Raw genomic sequence first — 25,330 nt, 5'->3', positions numbered from 1 at the left:
AATAAAAATGCATTAGGTTTTATTACAGTACATTCGTTATTCACTTATGAATAAAAATTATGATTAATTTTTTTTATAATTTAAGTATCATTCATATATGAATATAGCATATAATAAACATAAGATATTCATATTTAAATGTTAGACAATTCATTCACTTGTGAATATTAACATAGTATATTCACTTGTGAATATTAGATAGTATATTCACTTATGAATATTAAATGATATTTTCATATGTGAATATTACATAGTATTACATGGTATATCACATGTGAATATTACAAAGTGTATTCACATGTGAATATTAGATGATATATTCACTTATGAATATAAGACAGTATATTCACATATGAATATTACAAGGTATATTCACTTGTTAATATATTCACTTATGAATATTAGAAGGTGTTGGTGATTTGTTATCATCAATGTTATTTAAGTGTAATAAGGATTACTTTGTTGACTAGAAATGATCTTGATAAATATTAAACAAGTAAGGAAGGTGTGGAGTACACACTTGTTTAAGTTTGATCAAGTATTAAAGTATACTGTCATTTAGGGGCGAAGCCCCTGAACGAACAGGGGTCCGGGGGCAGCGCCCCTGGGAGCGGGGTCCAAGGGGCAGAGCCCCTGGCTGGGGAGGCTGAGGTAATTCTTGGTATAAGAATTAGAAAAGGAAACAATGGGATTTCAATTTCTCAATCTCATTATATTGAGAAGATCTTGAAAAAGTTTAACTTTGAGAATTGTTCTCATGTTAGCACTCCTATAGATCCTAGTCTTAAGCTTCTACCTAATAAAGGATCTCCGGTGTCTCAACTTGAATACTCAAGGGCTATTGGTTGTCTAATGTATGTCATGATTAGTACTAGGCCTGATATAGCAAATGCTGTGGGAAGGCTTAGTAGATATACTAGTAATCCTAGTTCACATCATTGGCAAGCTGTGAGTAGAGTATTCAAGTACTTGAAAGGGACCATTAATTATGGTTTAACTTATAGTGGATATCCTTCTGTTTTGGAAGGTTATTCAGATGCCAGCTGGATTAACAACTTAGAGGATCACTCTTCTACAAGTGGTTGGGTGTTTCTTCTTGGAGGAGGTGCCATTTCTTGGGCATCTAAGAAACATACTTGTATTACTAACTCAACCATGGAGTCTGAGTTCGTTGCATTGTCTGCTGCTGTTAAAGAAGCTGAATGGCTAAGGAATTTGATTTATGAAATTCCATTATGGCCTAAACCGATATCTACCATTTCTATCAGATGTGATAGTGCTGCTACCTTGGCTAAGGCTTATAGTCAAGTGTACAATGGTAAATCTAGACATTTAGGTGTTAGACATAGCATGATTCGTGAGCTCATCATGAATAGTGTGATATCTGTGGAGTTTGTAAGAACTCAATTTAATTTAGTCGATCATCTAACAAAAGGCTTAGCAAGAGATCTTGTGCACAAGGCGGCTGTAGGGATGGGTTTAAAGTCCACTTAAAATCTTTTATATTGAGATACCCAATTCCCATCTAATGTAATATTGGATTCTGAATTCAATGTGGAAAGCTTGATATTTGAAGATTGGAACACATTATTATCATCATCCCAAGGTATGTGTTCAATACTGCAAGTTAAGGAGGTTGAATTTATATTCTTAATAGTTCTTTTGAAAAATTGCATTTTGCAGGTGCAAGAATAAAAGAACTACCTATATAAGCATGAAGTTTAGCTGCTTCAAGAAGTTAGGACTTGGCTTTGATATGCTTATTGAAGGATGGGACACAAGCTAGTAAAATATAGTGTCAAGTTAGAACTTATGAGAATGTAAACTGTTGTGTGTATTATCTTCATGTATTCACTATGGATAGAAAGGGTTCAATCCTTAGTGATACCCTGATATTCGAATATTTGGATTATATAATATACTGATGTGAAATTCAATCATCATGATATTTCATTTATGCATCAGTTTTGTTGGTGTTATGTTTCATTTTAAGTTAATCAAGATTACACTTAAATGGGGGGAGGTTTGTTGGTGATTTGTTATCATCAATGTTATTTAAGTGTAATAGGGATTACTTTGTTGACTAAAAATGATCTTGATAAATATTAAACAAGTAAGGAAGATGTGGAGTACACACTTGTTTAAGTTTGATCAAGTATTAAAGTATGCTGTCATTTAGGGGCGAAGCCCCTGAACAAACGGGGGTCCGGGGGCAGCGCCCCTGGGAGCGGGGTCCAAGGGGCAGAGCCCCTGGCTTTGAATTAATCTTTATACAAAACCCGGATTTGACTTTGAATTAATCTTTATACAAAACCCGGATTTATGACAGTTTTTACTGTTGAGAAAAACTGTTATATGACAGTTTTGATAGTTTTTCAGATAATGAAGGTTTATAACCAATTTTAGTCACTTTTTTGGTACTCACGAAATTACACCATTTCACTTTCTCTTTCTTTTCTCTCTGATTTTATCTAAGTCTTATCCAATTGAGGATTTGGGAGTACCACCCTAATACTTCGATTTGAAAGTGATTATCACGATTTTCAGATTTTCAAGTGCCACTAAACCATATTTCTAACAGAAGGTATTTTCACAAATATATATAATTTTTATATGTTATTCACATATGAATAACATATAGACTTGCATATTTGTTTTGTGTTTTTTAAACTCATATACTGATTCAGGTGAGAAAACATATTCATATGTGAATATAACATGGTAAGTTAGTTTATGCGTTTCATCAAACAGTTAGAGTGCATACAAGTTAACTATGTTAAAAACATGATACTTTCGATTCAAGTTATCAATTCCAAATCGTCATATACTTCTGATTTTGACTTCAGATGCGACATCCTATGTCTGATCAACTTCTCATTTTGATTTTGATTTTTGAAAATCCGACTGGGAACCTGTGAGTATCGATTCCGAGTCCTTCAGTGTCGACTGTGACTGCGAGTCCAGAACTCCGATTCCAACTGAGTTCGTTTGTGAATCTAGGAAATTCCAGTTCCAAATCCGTTATGAACTTTAACAAATGCTTGCAAGCTACGAACATTCGGAGTATTCAACAAAGAAATCGATGAATTTGGGTTGCGAATCTGACTTGAACGGCGAACCTCCCAGCCACGAATATCGATGATTGATTAACACTGGATGACATTGATTATGGTTTAGTTGAAGAAATCTGGATGATTGTTGAAGGTTGGAGGAGAAATTTTGATGATGAACGAACTGTTATCGAATTCTCTATAGTTGCGTATTTAAGATTGAAGGTTATTAACATATTTATAAGTTTGCTACCGTGTGTTTTTATGCTTAGATTAAATGAGTGACTGAGAATGATTCCCCCATTCTCAACCTTTTTTATTTTCTCAATTGAACTTATATATATATATATATATATATATATATATATATATATATATATATATATATATATATATATTCCAATCGATCACCACCATTTGCAAAACACGAAAACAGTACACTTACACGTCAACTGAGTGTTTTTTTTTTCTCGGTTTGATGGCAGCTCATGCACCTACAACTTATGAAAAACGATTTATACAATTTATTCTAAGTAAAAGAGAGACTTTCGAAATTAAATACACAAATGTTGTAACATGAACAAACCTATAGATAATCAAGAGTTCTGAAATTGTGCTTTTACCGCTTCATACCATGTTTAGGCACTTACTAGCAATATATAACATTTATTCACAAAACTATCAACAATTTTATCTTGTAGCATGAATTTATAAAATATGATAACAAGACTTATATTTGGTTGTATATATTAATAAGAAATAAACATCGCATAGCTTTGTTGCATAAATAAATCAACATCACCATCGCCATTATTATTATTACTATCATTTTATTGTTTTGGACTTTTAGCTTTGATTTTGTCATTAAGTGTCAAGAAAGTATCATAGATGTTTGCAAATTCTTCTCCGGATTTAAAACAAAATCTTAGGGCGTATTTGACATGCAACATTTGTGAGCTTTTGGCTTGTAGCTTATAAGAAAAAACTTAAAAAAAAAAAAAAAAACTTCGTTCGACAATATATACGTTTAGCTTTTAACCCAAACAGAATGCTCCAAAATCAAAAGCTACATGGAGAAGCTTTCAGCAAAACACTCTAAAATCAAACGCCACCCGTTACTAGGTACCCCTATCCGATAACTGTTACCTGCTACCAGTTAGTTTCGCCAAATACGCCTTAAACGTAAAAAATGTTATAACCAAATCGATCAATCTTAGTTCAACTTTTGTCCAACTTTAGATATTTCTTCTTATATCTTATTACAACTAAAATTACATTCTAAATAAGTTACGGATTAATTTATGATTTTATATACACACATTACATTATTTTAATAAATAATGAATCGTAATAAACAATAATTAATTTTAAACTAACCTATAGAGAATCTGGTTTTCCTATATGCCGGTTACACCATTTCATATAAAAATCAAACATAGGTTAATAATAAGATTTAGAACAATGGAAATAACTAAAGTATCCAACAATTAGTAAATTTTTTTACTAGAAGGGCCAAAAGTGCACAAATAAAAAACTAGAGGGCAAAAAAATGTTGATATAGTAATAATACAGGGACAATTAGTAAGCCTTTTCATTTAAAGGGTCAAAAGTGAAAAACTAAAAAGTCAAAGGGTAACACACGTTGATATAGAAATAGTACAGGGACCATTTTCATTTTGTGGGTCACCTCTTGAATGGTACTGTAATACTGTTGTATTGTCTCCCTCGCATAAAACAGAGAAGATTTTGACTCTCGAATCTCGATTCAATTAAATCCGAATCATACGCCATTGCCATATAACGTAAGGTACGCACAAATATTCTCCAATTCTTTATCATCTTCACCGTCGATTCGATTTGGTACGTACAATTGCTTATCTATGCGTGATTGCTTCATTCGAGGGTGAACAAACTAAACCTTTTTTGTCTGTGATTTGTTTAGTATACGATGTTAGATCTTATCTGCTTCTTCTCATCTCCAGTTACCTAATTTGTTTACAGAATTACTGTTTCTGTTCTTAGTCCGCTTTCCAATTTCTTCATTTTCCAACTCTAATGAATATCTGATTGTAAAAAACTTCGCTTCATTTCTATCAATCGCTATGTAGAAATTTCATCCCCCGTTGTTGTTTTGTGGTTTCTTATAGTTTATTGTTGGACATTTGAGGTAGGCGATTGTACATGAACATGGGAGATAGATACGAGTACATAACAGCTTAGGGTTGATCTATAGACTATAATCAGCTTTTAAATGATGCGAAAACCTTTTCATATAACTCAAGTTTATAGATCTAAACTAAACTACGTATTTCTTATCTACTAGTAAATGTAGTGGAGGACCATATTCATTGTAGCTTTTAGACTGAAATTTCAATTGTGATATGTTCATCATGGAGTATCTATCAGTTATTGTCTTATTGCCCAATTTGTGTCGTATGTATGTTTAACTATTTACATATATGTAAATGAATTTTTTTTTTCTTCAAAATTTGGTAGCTTTATATTTGTCAGTATAGATTTGAGCATAGAGGGACATTGATGACAAAATTGTAAGCTTTCTTAGTATTTCTATAAGTTCAGATCTCTAATAATTGATAAACAAGCATTAAGACTATTTTTGTATGTTGTAGTTTTTAGATGCAAAAAAGGAAGGTATCAAGGTAACCTTATTACTAGATACCTTAATACATGGTTGTAGTAACTAGCCTCAACTAACTTTTGGTTGCAATTAATATGAAACTATAAAATTAGGGATATGCATCTTTTTAGGACCACAATTTTTGTACAAGTCACAAGTGAAGATTTAGATAGAAAACTAGGAGTCTTTAACCAATTAGTTATTATAAATGGATAATTTATGAAGTTTGATGACTATGCATATACATATTATATATAGCATATTTTCTGTAACTTTTACAACTTTCCTGATAAGAACTCTTAACTTGTTATATATAATCTTTGATTATTTTTCATCAACTGAGACTCTCTCTATCTTTTCTTTAACAGAATTAAAAAGCTTCATCCTTTCACAATGTTGTTCTCTTCTAAGATCACCATATAAACCAAGAGCTGCATCCACATAAACACAAAAATGGAATCTTCATCTTCACAAACAAATGGACTAAAACACTACCCTTTAACCCCTCTAAGACTCCTACGTGGTGTAGCATGTTTAATCGTTTACCTTTCAACAGCCTTCATGTTTTTAGTCTATTTTACCCCTCCATTTGCAGCTTTCCTACGCCTTTTCAGCATACACTACAGCAGAAAAGCTTCATCCTTTCTTTTTGGGCTTTGGTTAGCTTTATGGCCTTTTTTATTTGAGAAGATTAACAGAACTAAAGTGATATTTTCTGGAGAAAGGGTCCCAGAAAAAGAACGTGTTCTTGTTATTGCAAATCATAGAACAGAAGTTGATTGGATGTATCTTTGGGATCTTGCATTGAGAAAAGGGAGTCTTGGATGCATTCGATATGTGCTTAAAAGAAGCTTGATGAAATTGCCTATTTTTGGTTGGGGGTTTCATGTTTTTGAGTTTATTTCAGTTGAAAGAAAGTGGGAAGTTGATGAAAGTATTATGCATAAGATGCTTTCGACTTTTACTGATCCATTGGACCCGTTGTGGCTTGCGGTTTTTCCTGAAGGAACCGACTTTACGTAATTACTCTTTTACCCTTTTGATTATATATGCTTTTTGGGTTAATGTTGTAAATTGGTATTCAACTATTTGCTTTTTTTTTACAAAAAGTTATTGTTTTAAAAAAAGTAATGTTTGTTTACAAAATACCCTTGTTTTCATGGTGTTTTGTGAACATATTGCTTACCTAATTATGACATTAACCCTGTGTTTTATTTTTATTTTTATGGTGTTAATCTCATTAAAGACTATATTTTGTGTTTTTTTCCGGATTAAACCTCAGCTTTATTTTTTTGGTTTAATTTCAAAAAAGACCTTATATTTTGTGTTTTTTCGGGATTAAACCTCAAAGTATTTTTTTGCCTGAAAAAGACCTTGTATTTTTTTTTTTTTCTGATCTAACCCTTTTAGTCATTTTTTTCCAAAAAAAGCTGTAAAATGTGAGGGTTTATTCGGGAAAAACTAAAAAAGTTGAGGATTTATTCAGAAACAGTTAGAAGGTTGAGGTTTTTACATAAAAAGAAAAAAAAGACAGTTGTGGGAAAAAATGAAAAAATACAAGTTCTTTTTCAAGAAAAAAATAAAGAAGAGATTTAATCCGGAAAAATGATAAAATATAAGGTCTTTTATGAGATTAACCCTTTTTTATTCCTCAAGAAAAGATTATTCGGAAAAATATTTGTTAAATCTTCATGCTTCACATTTAGTATTTTTTGTGGCCATTTCTTTATATATTGGTTATGTTATAAAAACATAAAAGGGAATTATGAAAAAAAAAATCTTAATATTTTTATTTGTTAAATGCAGGGAACAAAAGTCAATAAACGGTCAACGTTTTGCTGTTGAAAATGGATTACCAGTACTCAAGAATGTATTGCTTCCCAAAACCAGAGGCTTTCATGCTTGTGTGGAAATTTTAAGGGGATCTCTAGATGCAGGTTACCCATCTTCATCTTCGTCTTCATCTTTTTTTAGTCTAAGATTAAAATAAACAAAACCACTCAAAACGACGTAGTTTTGGGAACATATGTTTTTCATGGAAAACCAATTACTTTTTATAATTCGAAACTCAAAATTTCGGTTTTTGAATGATTTTACACCGGAGCTTATATTTATAACAACAACATAACATATATAGTGTTATTATCTCTATAAAAAATGACCATATTGCCCTTATCCTACACAGTATACGACGTGACAATTGCGTACAAGAACCGGTGCCCGACTTTCACAGACAACGTATTCGGAGTCGAACCATCGGAAGTCCACCTTCACGTCCGTAGAATCCCTTTAGACCAAATCCCATCTTCAGAGACCGAATGCAACACTTGGCTTTTAAACACATTTCAACTCAAAGACCAATTACTTTCGGATTTCATATCCCAAGGTCATTTTCCTAATGAAGGAACCGAAGGAGAACTTTCGACACTAAAGTGCCTTGTTAATTGCATAATAGTAATAGCTATCACTTCAGTATTCACGTATCTTGCGTTTTTTTCGTCTGTTTGGGTCAAAGTGTATATTGGTATGTCGTGTGCGTATCTTACGTATGCTACCGCTTATGGATTTCGACCAACGCCGGTTTTTGAATGTTTTAGAAAAAAGAAATCCTCGTAGGGAAGAGGAGTTGCGATTTTATTTTATTTTGATCGGTAAAAAATAAATTTACGTGTACATTTTTTTTTTGGTAATTGTAAATTTGGGGTTGTTTTGAGTTTAAACTTATATTCTAATGAAGTTCTAATGAAGATGTTGTTTTCTTTATGCATGTTTGTGTTTGTGATTTTAAGTTATTTTAAAAAGTTGATAATATTTTGTTGGAGTTTTTTATAATTTATTGTAAATGGTTATAGAAATATATATTGACAAAAGAAATCATCAAGAACGTAAGAGAACGAAAACCCAAACTGGCATAAATGTAGAATGTTGATCCTAAAATGACTTGATAAAAATGAAATGATTTCTTTTGTATGATATTTGTAGAATATATCAACGAGTAGATTTTGAGTAATAAGAAACAAGAAACAAGAAACAAGGTTGTCAACGCTAACATTTGGCTCCACAAAACTATGAGATTATGTACGTACATCCATGAGAGAAATGATCGTTTGTATATTGCAGTTATAATGGGATTACAAAATTTAATAATATAAAATCAAGATCCAAAAGCATGAAATTAGCTTTAAAATAACCTCAGTGAGAAATAGGACAAAGAGAATAGACATAGAAAAGCCCAGAGGCATGGTTGGGGAAGTGAGGAAGTCGCTACCAAGTGTTCCGGTACCCCATGCAATCTACCGAAGCTGATGATAAGTCAGTGTTCACTAAAACAAAAACCTGCGAGGGTCTTCTGTCCACTTATACACTATTTGATGTGAGATGAACAATATGATTATGCCACGCTAACCCGTGTGGTGCTCAACTCTACCAAATGATTGTGATTCTAAAAACAATTCATTCAGCATAACCCGGCCACTTATTTTAACCATTTTGACCGAGTCTTAGTCGATTGGTTGCAAATAATAGAAGTGTAAAACTAAAAACTGCGTAGAATAATGTTGTTAAAGGTTTTTCTGAGGTTTGAAATAAATGGGCTTAGCCAATCTTATCTTCCACTAAAGCCTTTGAAAGCCTAACAAGAGAAATAAGTTTTAAACACACTTTTGGTTCCTCCTTTCAACGTGGGATAATGGGAAATTCTCAACTTGCTATAATTTCATTAAATTTCCAACAATCCCTAACCAAATTAAAAAGTTTCCTTTCACTCATATAGATTATGTCACTTGAGTATCGCGAATATAAAACCCTCATTTTATTTGGACAAACAAGAGGAGACCAATTTAATGGTATCCTTATAGGTTTAAACCAAGAATCTTTAAACCTCTTTGGTTTACCCCCCACACATAACCTACCATCTTTGCATTCTCAACGAGCGTGAATATGGCCATGCGCCATATACCTTTTCATGATCCTTTAGAAGATAAACCAATGATCTTCATTTGAGGTTACACCACCTTTAGAAACCATGTTACACTTGACTGCATCCAACCTGAAACGGATCTGCACTTCTTCCTATCTCTATCTTATGCATAAACGAGCCGCAATCTTCATTCTTTTATCTTTATGACACCTACCCTCACAACAAAAAGTAACACAACAAAAAACCTTACCTTTAGCGACGACAAAAAAACGTCCCAATTGATGCCTAATATCGTCGCTAATACCTTTAGCGACGACATGTCATCGCTAAAGGGTTGTTGCTATTACCTCGTAGCATATTCAATTGTCGTCACAATTAACGTCGTCTCTAATAGATGTCGTCACTAAAAGTCTCGGGTGTTACTATTAGTGTCGCCTCTATTGATATTTCGATCACCGGTTGGAGTTTATCCGGCAAGGCTCCCCATAGGCAGGGGTCGTCGCAATTGGTGAAGGTCTTCCTTAAAGGTGTCGCCGCTAATGCTTTTATTTTTAAACAATTTATATATGATATTAGTTTATATATTATAAAATGCAGATTTGATAAAAATACAAAAATTAATACATACCACATTACATAAAATATGAAATAACATAAAACAATACATATTAAATTACATAAAACATCAAATATACAGTATTATATGAGTTATCTAATAAATCCAAAATAAACATCAAATATACCATCCACAAACTATCTAATAAATCCAAAATAACATCATCCATAACATAAAACTAAAAATACTAGATATCTTTGTCTTCCCCATCGTTGTTTTCTCCATCGTTGTTCTCCTCGTTGTTGACTTGGTTCTTAAATGAGCGGATAATATCTCCAATTACCGTCACAAACGCTTGATTTTGGAGAAAAGTGTTAACATCCACATCCTACAAAGTAAATATATAAGTTAAAATATCAAACTAAAAAAACAAATTATTATTTCTTAACAATTAAGTCACAAACACATTAAGTCATTAACAATTTAACAAACTATTAAACTGCCAAATCAATTAAGTCTTTAACAATTTAACAAACTATCAAACCACCAAATCAATTAAGTCTTAACTACCAAACTACCAAAATACCAAATTCATAACAAATGAATTAACCACTTAACAAATAAGCAAAGTATCCAACTACCAAAATTACTATAAATGTATCAAGTTCTTAACATAGCAAAGCTACCAAATTCTTTAAGAGTTTAGTAAGTACCTGTGTTTGTTGCAATGTTTGTGATTGTGAATGTCATTGGGATTGGACACTTATACTCGCTGCAAAAGGAGGTTTAGGCCTAATGCCTCTCACATGTCCCCTTCAAGCACTTAACACCTTCTCAAATATTATGATACAATCAATGGAGTCCAGATCACCACCAGAGTCTGTAAAGTAACCACACCAAATAAAGCATTTTGTATTTTACGAAGATTGTCAATATACTTTAAAACCAACAAAAAAATCTACTTCGTTTTTAAGTAATAAATTGCATATTGGTCTTCAACTAACAAATCAACAAATTCCCCTTGTTTATTCACATGCCCATGGTGAAATGCTTCAAGTCTATTCAAATTCTATTTATCATTACAAAATATGTTATACTTGAATAAATATTAAAAAATATGTTATAACTGAATAAAAATTATTGTAACTTACGTTCTTAAAACAAGTACTACTGTAGTTGCACGTCCCTCCACGATTCTTAACTACTTGTTTCTTTCAGCATTCTTTGTTTTCATCGGATCGTTTTTTATGCTTATATGGTAAAAAGTGGTCAATAGCATCACTCCAATGCTGTGGATCCATACCATTGGGGGCTCGAGCCCATGCTACATCCATACCCTCTTGCAAATCAATAAAATGAGTTTTTGCACGATGTTTGTGGCCTCTATACCGCACACATGTCCGATTGTTCAGTGACGCCCAATAAATTGAATCCATGTAGTCATTTGAAATTGCTCCAAAATCAAGCCATGTCAACAAAAAAATAGAGAAGTTAAAAATAAATCAGAATTAAACATATTAAATATAATCTTTTAAATAATTTACCGAAAGATACTGGAATGTGCCATTCCTTTCAGTTTTAGAAACTTCTTTCCATGTGTCCTTATCCAAAGCGATGTCATGCCACATATAGCTCCCAACCTCTGTGACATATGTTCCAAGAAGGTTTATTTCTAACCCTAATTTTATTCAAGCTCGCCTTTCTAGTTCGTACGTCGTGTGTAATAAGGGTGCGTGAGGAACACAAGATTCACATGCGTACACTCAGCGTACTCAGCAGGTATGCAACGCATACACTGTTCAGACCAAAACCCTAGTTATGAGGGTTTGCACCATATATAATTCCCTTTATGTAACATCCCAAAAATACAGGCCAAAAATTTTGTTTTAATTATGTTCTTACATAAAACCATCTGTATAAAAACATTGATAAGAACGCCTCATGTCAAAACCCAAGTGTCAGTAATTCAAAACATAATATCATAAAACCATATCAGTGCGTTATCCCCAAGGATCTCATGTGCGGAAAACATAATGTGATGCGCTGCGATCGAGCCGGCTCCTTTCCTTTGAAAACGAAGTACCTGAAACCAAAACTAGAAACCGTAAGCACAAAGCTTAGTGAGTTCCCCCATCATAGCACATACCATACAATAATATAATGAACACCTAGGAGATACGGGCCTCGCCCACACTCATGGAGATATGGGCCTCGCCCACACTCCGCTAGCTGGGAGATACGGGACTCGCCCACACTCCACTATCTCTGAGATACGGGCCTCACCTACACTCAGCTACTAAACCATAACATACAAGTATATACAATCATATAATTAACAGCTAGGAGATACGAGCCTTGCCCACACTCATGGAGATACGGGCCTCGCCCACACTCCGCTAGCTGGGAGATACGAGCCTCACCCACACTCCGCTAGCTGGGTGATACGGGCCTCGCCCACACTCCATTATCTCTGAGATACGGGTCTCTCCCACACTCAGCTACTATCACATATATCATAACACAAGCATACTATCAGGCATACCTGGGGTGTCTGAGCTACCCTTCGGTCCTAACAACCGAACTTGGGGACTATTCCCCTCCTACTACCACTATCACATATAACATATCATGCCAGCATAAAAACATATCATCACATACTGTCATACATATCCGAGGTGTCTGACCTACCCTTCGTAACTAACAACCGAACTCTATTACTATCACGTAGTAGCAAACCTAGATGATATCACCAAGACAATCATCTAACATACAACTCCTACTGGTGGGCCGGCATTATGGTCGTAGACCCACCGCTACTGGAAAGTAACTCACCTCATACTGCTGAAGTCCCGTAGACACAATCCCACACTGCTGAAGTCTCGCAGGCTCAACCCCAGCTGTTGGATGACAGATTCCCGAAGTGTCAACACCAAAACAACACCCAATTAATAATTGGGTCCCAACTCATAACCATACTACATACTTGGATAATTACTATATTACCCCAGACTTGGCTTATTTAAGCCCAAGGCCCAAACCATAGGCCCAAAGTCAATTAAGAATCAAAGCCCAACACATGGCCCAATTTTCCAAATTGGGCCTAACATCATATAATCATTAAGGCCTAAACTATGGCCCATCTATGGCCCAATTTTCCAAATTGGGCCCAAGCCCCATACATGGGCCTTACCCTAGGCCCATTAAATTATTCTAGTCTAATTGCTTGACTTTGGATGGCCCATTAATAACCCGGTCATCAAGGCCCAACAAGAAACCCAAGTGAAATTAGGGTTTCACATAAAATGATGATTAGGGTTAAGTTTCCTACTTAACCCATTAAGAACTTAATCCATTAAGTCCAATATTGCTTAGATTAGTTTTTTTCAATGGTTGTTATTTAATATCTCCAGTTATTAAATAATTCCCGATTAATTCCCCAAATTAAGGTTTCATGGCATTAGGGTTTTCCAAACCCTAATTAGGGTTTCCAACCCAATACTAGCCCATTAGTTAATTTGTTGGGCTTTAGATCAATTAAGACTTTATTGGGCCTATTAAGCCCACTAGAATATTATTAAGCCCATTAGGGTTTTATTAGGTCCATTAGAGTCCATTAGGGCTTACAAGGCCCATTATGGTTTACAAGCACCCTAAACGAATCCAACTCACAAAGCAAGCACATCGCCATCCGACACGGCGGCCAATGGCGGCAGCCACCACCCTAAGGTGGTGGTTTTCAAGTTCCTTTCATTTTTTGTTACAATTACAATGAAAATACCCAAGTAACACACCCACTAACTAGGCTAAACATTTACACACATAACCACCTTGGTTGTAGGCGGTGGTGAGTGGTGGCTATGGTGGTTTTTATCGTAACTTCCAACTAAGCAAAACACCCAAACACACCTGCTGCTAACGGAACTACAACCACACCCACCCATGCTTCGATTTTTAAGCATCCAACCACCCCTTCCGGTGGCGCACGGCAGTGATATAAATATTTTTCCATAACAGCCACCACCTCATGGTGGTGGCGGAGAGGTTTTCTTCCAATCTTCGACCATGGAACGATCCTCCAGACCTCACTAGCGAAACACATGCATACAAACATTGGATCCCACTCACAGCTGCCCATACACGGCGGTATGCGGCGCTTGGACGACATGGAGGCATCGGGACAATGGCTGGAGCGACAGTGGCGGCGTAGTAGCAACACAGAATGGAGCGGATAAGAGAGGAGATCTGTCGCCGGGAGTCGTTGAGGAGGAACCAAGCGACGACGGCAACGGCTTCCAGCGTCGTCGTCATCGACGGCGGTTGAGAGGGTTCTGTAAAAACGGCGGCAGTCGAACAAGGAGGTGGATACTGGCGGTCCTTGGCATCGTCGCTGATCGGAAACATGAATCAGAGGGAGGTGGCGGCAACCGGAAGTGAAGATGGGGAGGGTGACGGCTTGAGAACCCCGACGATGGCGGCTGAAACATAAGGGAGGGTTTAGGGTTAGGGTTTGCCCGTTAGTAGAGTTATATACCCGGTACCTCACATATCTTTTCCATAATGACAGTTTTGGCCCCTCCTCCATAAAATCCTTTCATTGGAAGTCTATAAATTACCATTTAAACCCTGCCCCTTCACTTCCTCTACAATTTAAGTCCAAATAATTACCATGGAGTCCCTAACTTCAAAATTCTTTATAATAAATTCGAAAATCATATCTTTAACCCCCTAAGCTTTCAATTATTTATTTTAGGGCTATTATTCACTCATTAATTTATTTATTTATTTATAAATAAACAGGGTGTTACAACTCTCCCCCACTTAAATTAGATTTTGTCCTCAAAATCATTCCTTACCATTCCTTACTCGCCCCAACCACTTCTAGCAGCATGGTCACCAACCTGGGCACACCCCAGCCTTCCCAGGGTAGCCATGGCCAATCCTCGTAAAGCCCTAAAATCTGTAGGTGAAAAAAATTCCTCGCAACAAAATCTCGTCTACTCCGTCTGAAGTCTGTTGTCTCTAGATGATCTGAATCCCTAACTGACCACTCATACTGAATCATTATCATTGAATCGAGTCTGTTTATCCCTTAACTGGCTACTCAACTACTGATAACCTGAGGCTCTCATTAGAAAGCGGAAATCACAGACCCAATTATCTCTGCAAGTCACTTATACTCGGCTAAGGCTTAGATAATCCCGTTGCGTTTGACTTAGCATACCCCCAATAATCCGTTATTTTGTCCGAACTTGCAACCTAGAACACAGATACTAACACTGCCCAAATGTTGAAACTTCCCGAACACTGAACTACCCGACGCAGTATGCTGCTACATGGCCACTTACCAAAAGCTACCGAGACCTCCTAAGTCTCAATTCGTTCGCCAATCCTCTGAAATACCGGGTTTCCGCCCAGCTGCGGAACCAAAGGACTCCCACTTAGTCGTCTCACACGACTTCTAAACAAAATCCTTCTTTGGAACTAGATGCGACTAGTTATCATGTCACTGTGGTTCTAACAACCTCCTGATCTAACCGATCAGGTCCATGCATTGCATCCTGTCATCATCCAATCCAAGAATAAAAGTGATCGCTACCTAACCAATGGTATCCTTACATCACCAACGCCCTTACGCGGTCCATTACTTCCTTGATCTCATAACTGTAGTGGCGTTCCTACAGTCTTATCACTGGATCAACCAGATCTAATCCATCTGGGTAATACCAAAATCCAATAAGGGGATTTCCATATCCTCACTGCCGCACCCGAACTGGTGGGTACTACTGTTCCTTTCGCGTTATAACAACACGCTCATGCCATCTACCAACCTAGTGAATGCTACGGCTACACCCGCAGACTTACAACACTTTATCACTATCTAGCTGCTAGTGAATGCTACGGCTACACCCGCAGACTTACAACACTCTAACACTATCTGATCGCTAGTGAATGCTACGGCTACCCCCGTAGTCTTACAACACTTTCCATAATATCTGACCACTAATGAATGCTACAGCTACCCCCATAGTCTTACAACACTTCCCAAACCGGGTCGAACACGCACTCGACCTAACCCTCAATTGAACTCGAGTCCTAACCGAAACTCTAACCTGGTTCCCGAAACCTGCTATCACGTGACCCCACTGTATCAATACTGCACTCATGCCCATGATCAAAGCGTCACAGTAAACCACAAAATCATCTACACCCTCTGGCAGGGTGAGAATCGGTGCCTCGCACGACCGATGTCTGAGATTCTCGAGGCTACCTGCTGCTCAGGCCCCCAACAAAAGGTCACCGACTTCTTGGTTAGTCGGGTCAAAGGAACCACAATCTCGGGGAAGTCCCGCATAAATCTCTGGTAATAACCCACTATACCCAAGGAATTTTGAATCTCAGATGGAGACCTCGGAATCTCCCACTGCATCATGGCCTCTATCTTGGCCGAATCAACTAGAATACCCTTCTGGTTGACAAGGTGGCCAAGAGATTGCACCTTGCGCAACCAGAACTCACAGTTGGAGAACTTTATAAAAAGTCTTTCCTCCACTTAGATTCGACTAAGTCTTCACATTACTTGAGAATTGAAGGGTTCCCAATCCTTCTCGCTTTCTAATATCCCATTGATGACAACCTGTGCCTGCGAATGCTTACGTTTAATCGCCGATTAAACCTTGAGATCTCCCATCCTTAGAAGTCTCGATGAGTACTCTTGAAATCTGATCCAATCTGACACCTCAATCCATTTAACATGCTATCAATTAAAGACCTTAATCTTCACTCTAGCTGACAAATCCTCGTTCCCACTGCGAATCTTGCAGTACCACTGAACTCTAATCGAACACAGCCCATGCGAATACAAAATTCTCTTGAACATCCAGTGACCAACAACTTATGCATCTAACACCCGTGACTGACACTACCCTCTTCCTGTCACCAGTTCTGTCCAAGAAACGGTAGTGCCTTGAACTCCAAAGTTCATCCATAAACAATTACCGACCATACCTGAACAATGATAGAACCTCTGAACGCTGACTTCATTGGAGAACAATCACTCCAACCCTGATCGAGTATCCTCTAAATAATACTCCTACATAGATCCTGACAAAGATCTGAAATGATAACAGTATGTGCGGAGCCCACTCCGCAAGATGCGTCCCTCTTTGGGTTCATCAAGGACCTTTCGGCATGCAGGATGGCATATATGATCTTTGGTAACCAAATACTAGTAGAAAACCAAACCGAGGTCTGACTTATCCAAACTCACTCACAATTCCAAAGCGGTACGGATTCCAAACATCCACATAATATCATAGAAGATGACATACCCGCAACATCTGGAGGAATACTGACCCCCTTCTGCTGATATGACCAATCCTGCTACCCTATAGCAGCCTAAACCCTTGGAGTGACAAACTCCCTCATGTACTTTCTCGTACGCGCTGCACTGACTCAGGCCCTGCTGGCCTTTCACCCGATGATCAGAAGTCATGGGTCTCTTCCTGGGACCCTCTACTATACGCACCTGGCACACACCTCTCTTTCCAGGGTGCTCCCAAATCGATCCCGCATCTGCAACTCTTGGAAATCATGTCCTTCAGGGTCTGACACCCTGCCATGCGCACTAGCTCGCTTACCAATGGCTAAGCGGCAACAACTAGAACATCCTCTGTCCCCGAACTGGGTCACAAACTCTTCAGTGAAGCTTCTTAGATTCTCCAAGACTCTCACTGATTCGAGTACGGATCCTGTGCTTTCAGTAGTACGGGCCCAATACTACCTTCCACACCTATCCATACTTTCCTCAGCAATCCTCCCGAATCCTCTAAGTCACTTCCTCAAACTGGTACACCCAAGTCTCACTGAACCTCACTACTAACCCACTGAAACGTATCCTAGGCTTTCCTAGGTTCCCGAACTTGCCCAAGTACAATCCGATTCGCAATCGTAGCTCTCAAAAGACGCTGTTAAACTCTGATCTAATCAATCTTGTCCTTTAGATAAGGGATCGTATAGTCCTCTGTTAGATATCATGCTGACAATTCTATGGAATGATTAGTCAAGCATTTAGGTTTCTTGATCTCTGATTTATTTGACATAGAACTTAATCGAACACATCAATTCAGTTCTGACCAGGCCCGGCACATAAGTCAAATCAAATCATCGAGCGGCTGAGATATCGCTTTTACCTTCTTAGGATAAAAGTTACAGATAAACTTCGACTTATATGCATTTACTTATTCATTAATCAACCATACACAACAATGCGTTTTATAACACCGAGTTACTGATGCGTTTTCGCATTATCAATGTACAACCAATTAACAAATAACAAACCATATATCTAGGTTTTAAGACTATATGATATTATCGTCTTGTGATCACCCTTTTATATATCATATTCCATAAGGTGATTCCAGCAAGCGCGGGTTTGTTCCAATGCTCAAAACTAGTTCATAAGCACTCATGAACATCGCAGCAATCTTTTGCTATGTCCAATACCATTTAGACAATCTATGCACCAATTCACGACAATCTTCATTCATATCTACTTCCAACATATGAACGATTGTGGACAATTTTAATAATTCGATTATTCTTAATAAACTTAATTATTCTGGAAGTCAAAACATGCAAAATGAAACAATAGTTAAACAATTAACATAAGATAGTAACATTACTCATAAATAAAACTCCTTTATTTAATCATCAAATGTTAATTACATTTATCTATTACACGTTTCTTATACTATTATCTAATCTATGCTAATATCATCCTTCAACCCAATACTCCTAGCATGCAGCAAGTGCTTAACCCTGCTCAGTCCCTTCGTAAGCGGATCTGCTAGGTTATCTTCCGATGATATCCTCTTCACTACGAGTTGTCCTTCTTCTACACGATGTCTTATAAAGTGATATTTTATGTCGATATGTCTAGATCTACCATGATCCCTCGGTTCCTTGGTCAAGGCAACCGCTCCTTCATTATCACAGAAAATCTCCATGGGCTCCTTTATGGCGGGTACAACTCCAAGGTCACCAATGAAGTTCTTCAACCATATCGCCTCCTTCGACGCTTCGCTCGCTGCAATGTACTCTGATTCTCACGTTGAATCAGCTACGGTTTCTTGTTTGGAACTTTTCCAAGTCACTGCTCCTCCATTCAGGGTAAAGACCCAGCCCGACTGCGAACGGTAGTTGTCCCTGTCGGTCTGAAAGCTGGCGTCACTATACCCTCGCACCTTCAAGTCATCACTCCCTCCGAGGACTAAGAACCATTCCTTCGTCCTCCGAAGGTACTTAAGGATATTCTTCACCGCAATCCAATGGGCTCTGCCAGGATTTCCTTGATATCTGCTAACCATGCTCAAAGCAAAGGCTACATCAGGGCGAGTACAAGTCATAGCGTACATGATTGATCCAACTGCGGAAGCGTATGGTACTCGGCTCATTTCTGCTATTTCAGCTTCGGTACTCGGGCTTTGAGTCTTACTCAACTTGGCATTACTTTGTATCGGTAATTCTCCCTTCTTTGATTTTTCCATACTAAAATGTTTCAGTACCTTCTCTAAGTAAGTGTTCTGACTAAGTCCTATTAGTCTCTTACTATCCTTATTCCCAAAATATAGGAAGCCTCTCTGAGGTCCTTCATAGCGAAACACTTCCCGAGCCAGGACTTAACTTCCTGCAGAGTCGGGATGTCGTTTCCTATGAGTAATATGTCATCGACATATAGAACGAGGAAACTTACTATACTCCCACTAGCTTTGACATATACACATGATTCATCTTCGCTTCGTACAAATCCAAACTGTTTGACTTTCTCATCGAAGCAAAGATTCCATCTGCGAGATGCTTGCTTAAGTCCATAAATGGACTTCTCAAGCTTACACACTCTATTCGGATGCTTCGGATCCACAAACCCCTATGGCTGAGCCATGTAAACATCCTCAGCCAACTTCCCATTAAGGAAAGCGGTCTTGACATCCATTTGCCAAATTTCATAATCATGAAATGCAGCAATCGCTAGCATTACTCTAATAGATTTTATCTTTGCAACTGGTGAGAAGGTCTCATCATAGTCAACTCCGGGAGTTTGAGTAAAGCCCTTCGCGACCAATCGCGCTTTATATGTGTGTACGTCTCCATCCACGTCGGTCTTCTTCTTGAAGATCCATTTGCACCCAACGGTCTTACGTCCGGGCACATGCTCAACCAAATTCCAAACTTGGTTATCATACATGGATTGGATCTCGCTATCCATTGCCTCTTTCCATTTCGCAGACTCCGGGCCTGCCATGGCTTCCTTATAGCTATTAGGTTCATCAAGGTTTATTAGTGTACCATCACTAATATACGTGTCCCCTTCGGTAGTAATATGAAAACCATAAAACTGGGTTTGAACTCTAACTCTTTCGGAACGTCTAAGAGGTAAGGACTCGTCAATCAGTTCAACCGGAGTTTCCTCCTCAGGTTGAGTGCCAGCGGTAGAGGTTCCTTCATCTATCGACTCTTGAATCTCTTCAAGCTCGATTTGCCTCCCACTGTATCCTTGGCTTATGAGTTCTCTCTCTCGGAAAACTCCTCTCCTCGCAACAAAGACAACATTGTCCTTCGGTCTATAGAAGAGATATCCAAAGGATTTCTGCGGGTAGCCGATGAAAATACATCGCTCACTACGAGGTTTGAGTTTGTCATAAGTATCTCGTCTTACGAAAGCCTCACAGCCCCAAACCTTGATATGTGCTAATGAGGGAGCTTTCTCTATCCACATCTCGTGAGGTGTTTTGGCAACCTTCTTAGTAGGGACTCGGTTAAGGATATGGGCGGCAGTCTCTAAGGCATACCCCCAAAAAGAGATAGGTAGTGAAGCACGACTCATCATAGAGCGAACCATATCCAATAAGGTTCGATTACGCCTTTCTGCCACACCATTCAATTGTGGTGTCCTAGGTGGCGTCAATTGTGAAACTATTCCACACTCCTTGAGATAATCGTGGAATTCAAGACTTAGGTACTCTCCTCGTCGATCGGATCGAAGCATCTTGATTTTCCTGCCCAATTGATTCTCCACTTCATTCTTGAATTCTTTGAACTTTTCAAAAGTTTCTGACTTTTACTTGATTAAATAGATATACCCATATCTACTATAGTCATCGGTGAAAGTCACGTAGAAGCGGTTCCCATCCTTTGTGGTTGATCTAAACGGTCCACATACATCGGTATGTATTAAGTCCAATAGACCCTCACCCCTTTCACACGTACTTGTGAAGGGTGACTTAGTCATCTTTCCAAGTAAACAAGACTTGCAGGTGTCATCTTCCCTAAGGTCGAATGACTCCAACACTCCATCCTTTTGGAGTTGGGCTATGCGCTTCTTGTTGACATGTCCAAGACGACAATGCCACAAGGATGCTCTATCCATACTATTGGAAGAATCTATGTTCAAAACATCATTTCCTAAGTTATCAACAATCATAACAGTTTCATAAAGTCCATTACATGGTATAGCTTCAAAATAAAAGACACCATTTAGATAAGCTAAAATAGAACCATTCTCATTATTAAAAGAAAATCTAAAACCTTGTCTAAACAAACCATGAAATGAAATGATGTTTCTAGCCATTTCTGGCGAATAGCAACAATTGTTCAAATATAAACTTAAACCATTCCTAAGTACTAAAGAATACACTCCAATCTTGGTCACAGGCGATGATCTTCTGTTCCCCATGATTAGATTTATTCTTCCAGCCTCCACATCCCTATTTCTTCTTAGTCTCTGCACATTAGAACAAATGTGGTAACCACAACCGGTATCAAGAACCCAAGAAATAGCATGAGATGAATCGTTAGATTTAATTGTGTATATACCTGCGAAAGACGGCTTGATCTTTCCTTCCTTGATGGCTTGCAGGTACTCTGGGCAACTTCTCTTCCAATGTCGTATCTTGTGGCAGTGGTGGCACTCTGCCTCCTTTGGGTTAGGGAAGGGTTTAGCAGGATCAACTTTGGTCCCACTAGAAGAGGCACCATCTCGGGCTTTAACCTTACGATAGTTCTTAGACGAGGCCTTCCTCTTCTTTCCCTTCCCTTGTCCAATAGCCAAGACAAGAGCAGCGGGTGGATTGGGAGTTGGTGCAACAGACTTGTCCTTGAAGTTGCTCTCAGCAACCCTCAAGAGACCTTGGAGTTTGCTTAGGGTGACCTCCTCTTTGTTCATGTGGTAGGTCATCCTAAATTGATTGTAGCTCGGAGGCAAAGAGTGAAGCGCCATGTCGATCGCCAAGTCTTCCCCAAAGTCAACATTCAACTTGCGAAGGCAGTCGACATACCTTTGCATCTTTTGTAGGTGCACGGTAAGAGACTCTCCATGACCCATCTTAGCGGAAATCATGTTAGTGAAAATCTCATAACGCTCTTGGCTCGTGTTTTGGTGGTATCTCTCCAATAGGTCTTGATGCATCTCGTACGGGTACATGTCCTCATAGGACTTTTGGAATTCGGAGTTCATGGTGGCTATCATGATGCAATGTACCTTCGTTGCATCACGCTCATGAGTTTCAAAAGCGGTCATTTCAGCCGGAGTAGCGATTTCAGGGTTGATTTTCTCGAGCTTCTCATCGAGGACATACTCCTTATCCTCATAGCGAGCAATGGTGCGAATGTATCTTATCCATTCGCTAAAGTTCGTCCCATCGAAAGTAACCTTTTGACAAAGGCTCATCAATGTGAAAGAACTAGCAGCAGCGTTGTTTGCGTTCGACATCTACAAATAGAAAGTACAAAGATAGATTAGAATACGAATCCCTAATTATCACCCAATAAGAAAAATTAGGGCTAGGATCCAACAACAATATTTACATATTAGAAAAGGGATGTCGTAATCTAACATGCAAATAATATGAAGGTAAGTGAATGTCGATTCACTAATTCTCCACCATAAAACATAACTTTAAGTCCTAAATGTATTGAGAATTCCTAGGTTCGGATGAGATTCATTGAAACTATTCAATGGCATGTTTAAATCTCGATATGCCCCTCTTGTTTGTGACTGGGATACCGAGGATCACAAAGCGGGTGTGAATTACCATGCAAATTCACATGGTGCCTTCATTGTAACGATCACCTATTCGATGTGCCGGTAAACCACACACGCTCCATCGAACTATGATAAAAAATGAATCACCCTTTGCCACCTATGCTTAGAACCAATTAGTGTGCCGGTAAACCACACACGCTCCACTAACCTCTTAGCAAGGGTGCAAAGTGTAATTTCATGGGATTGCATCAATTCACTTTTCCTAAAGTAACTAAGATTGGGAAATTTTAAAAACATGTAGTTACTTTGTATTTAATATTATACTTTTAATGAGAGGATGAGGTTGCCCTATCCTACCCGTTCTGTAACGACCTGTTCCCGGTATGTTAGTTCATTGGTAATTGTTGTAAGTTTTGCAAGAGGGACTCGGCGAGTTCATAGCCTGACTCGCCGAGTAGGGTCGCGGCTGTGAGCACGCGTGAGCCGGGGACTCGGCGAGTCCATATCCTGGACTCGGCGAGTCCATCCGTCTGGGTGAAACCCTAAATCACTATTTAAACCACCTTTTAACCCCATTCTCGCCTCCCTCACCCTGTGAACGCAGTGAGAAAACCCTAATCCTCCCTTGAGAGCTTATAAGTGTTTTTGGTGCCATTTTGTGAAGGTGTGAAGAAGGAGAAGAAGAAAGAAGCAAGGAGAAGAGTTGGGGTGCAAAGATCCAAGGGCGAGTCTGAGTTATTTGAGGTATTTTCGGAGTTCCCTCTTGTTATATGCTTTAAACTTCCACTAGGGCTCTCCTAAGAGCTAGTTGATACTTGTCCCAAGCCTTATGTGTGCATGTATGCCTTAATAAGTCGAGATATCTTTAGATCTGAGTGATGGGGTGTTGTAGAGCCCAGATCTACTGTCTTTTTGGAGTTACTTTGCATATTAATCATAGATCTACCCATTTTGTGCATCTTTTAGCCTTATTTCCCTTTCTCTTGAGGTTGTACACGTAAAGTTGGAAACTTTACGTGGTAAATCAGCTTATTGGACTCAGATCTATCAATTGTATGTGTTGGATTCAAACAAAATCGAGTAAAAACCAGTTGCATGGCGGCAACTCGGCGAGTCGGGAAGAACGACTCGGCGAGTTGGGTCGCGAGTCCCCGATTCCTTCATTTTGGTCAGTGTCGAGTGAATCCAGTGAGTTAGAGAGTGGACTCAGCGAGTTGAGAGTAGACTCAGTGATGGAGGGACTCGGCGAGTTGTTCATACAACTCGGCGAGTCCAGGGCAATCTTCTTAGGATCATGAACAACTCGTCGAGTTTGTTCATACGGCTCGGCGAGTCGGATGAAGATTGTCTGAGTTCTTGGATCAAGAGGGTACTCGTCGAGTCGATGCCACACTCGACGAGTAGCAGCGTGTAGAACTGAGAAGTGAGAGTAGGACTCGGCGAGTTGGGTGGCCCAACTCGGCGAGTCAGCCCAAAGAAAGTTGACTTTGACCAAGGGTAAAAGAGTCATTTTACCCCAAGTGCAGTGTTTAGTATTTGATTGAGTGTGCTTATGGACTTGTAGCCGAGGAGATTCAGGAGCAGCAGCCGTTAGCTTTCCGAGCCACACACACTCAGCAGCCAGCTTACGAGGTGAGTTTCCTTCAAGTAGGGACGGGTCTAAGGCCACAATGCCGGCCCGTCCAATTAGCAGTAGTTTCCGGACTTCGGTCTGATGTAGCAGCTAGTATGTTTGATGCCTTCGTGGCTCAGGCAGGATTTATGTGCTATGTTTTATGTGTTACGTGTTATGTGTTCCGGGCTACGGCTCGATGCAGTATGCAGTATATGTGTTCATGCTAGTTGATATGCTATGATATGGTCAGTCAGTTAGTTCCGGACTCCGGTCTGATGCAGGGGACAAGGTCCCAGTTAGTTCCGGATTTCGGTCCGATGCAGTTAGTTCCGGACTTCGGTCCGATGCAGGGGACAAGGTCCCAGTTAGTTCCGGACTTTGGTCCGATGCAGTTAGTTCCGGACTTTGGTCCGATGCAGGGGACAAGGTCCCAGTCAGTTCCGGACTTCGGTCCGATGCAGTTTCCGGGCTTCGGCCCGATGCAGTGGGCAAGGCCCAATATGTGTTTAATGT

At 38.7% G+C, this 25,330-nt stretch overlaps 1 protein-coding gene across 3 annotated transcripts; it reads left to right on the top strand.

The window, feature by feature from the left end:
- Positions 1 to 4,736: 4,736 nt before the first annotated feature.
- On the top strand, positions 4,737 to 8,453 carry LOC145096800 (putative 1-acyl-sn-glycerol-3-phosphate acyltransferase 5). Of its 3 annotated transcripts, none has more exons than XM_079034152.1 (4): positions 4,737 to 4,857; positions 6,057 to 6,707; positions 7,495 to 7,625; positions 7,874 to 8,453. In XM_079034152.1, the coding sequence occupies exons 2-4, from the start codon at positions 6,142 to 6,144 to the stop codon at positions 8,302 to 8,304; spliced, it is 1,128 nt and encodes a 375-aa protein (XP_078890278.1). In that variant the 5' UTR covers positions 4,737 to 4,857; positions 6,057 to 6,141; the 3' UTR covers positions 8,305 to 8,453. The 3 variants fall into 3 exon arrangements, with proteins under 3 accessions (XP_078890278.1, XP_078890280.1, XP_078890281.1); XM_079034154.1 differs by having other exon boundaries at positions 4,850 to 4,910; XM_079034155.1 differs by lacking the exon at positions 4,737 to 4,857 and adding an exon at positions 4,858 to 4,953.
- Positions 8,454 to 25,330: the final 16,877 nt, after the last annotated feature.

The sequence above is a fragment of the Lactuca serriola genome, chromosome 4, assembly GCF_051521515.1.
Source record: "Lactuca serriola cultivar US96UC23 chromosome 4, Lser_US96UC23_V15, whole genome shotgun sequence".
NCBI lineage: Eukaryota > Viridiplantae > Streptophyta > Magnoliopsida > Asterales > Asteraceae > Lactuca > Lactuca serriola.
Note: the sequence above shows the minus strand (reverse complement) of the source record. Positions and strands in the feature narration are given on the sequence as shown.

Bases quoted from the DNA above. Each gene is read 5' to 3' on its own strand.
- LOC145096800 (XM_079034152.1), top strand. From the start codon at position 6,142: ATGGAATCTTCATCTTCACAAACAAATGGACTAAAACACTACCCTTTA. The intron at 6,708-7,494 runs GTAATTACTCTT...TGTTAAATGCAG, and splicing joins CCTGAAGGAACCGACTTTAC to GGAACAAAAGTCAATAAACG. The intron at 7,626-7,873 runs GTTACCCATCTT...TATCCTACACAG, and splicing joins AAGGGGATCTCTAGATGCAG to TATACGACGTGACAATTGCG.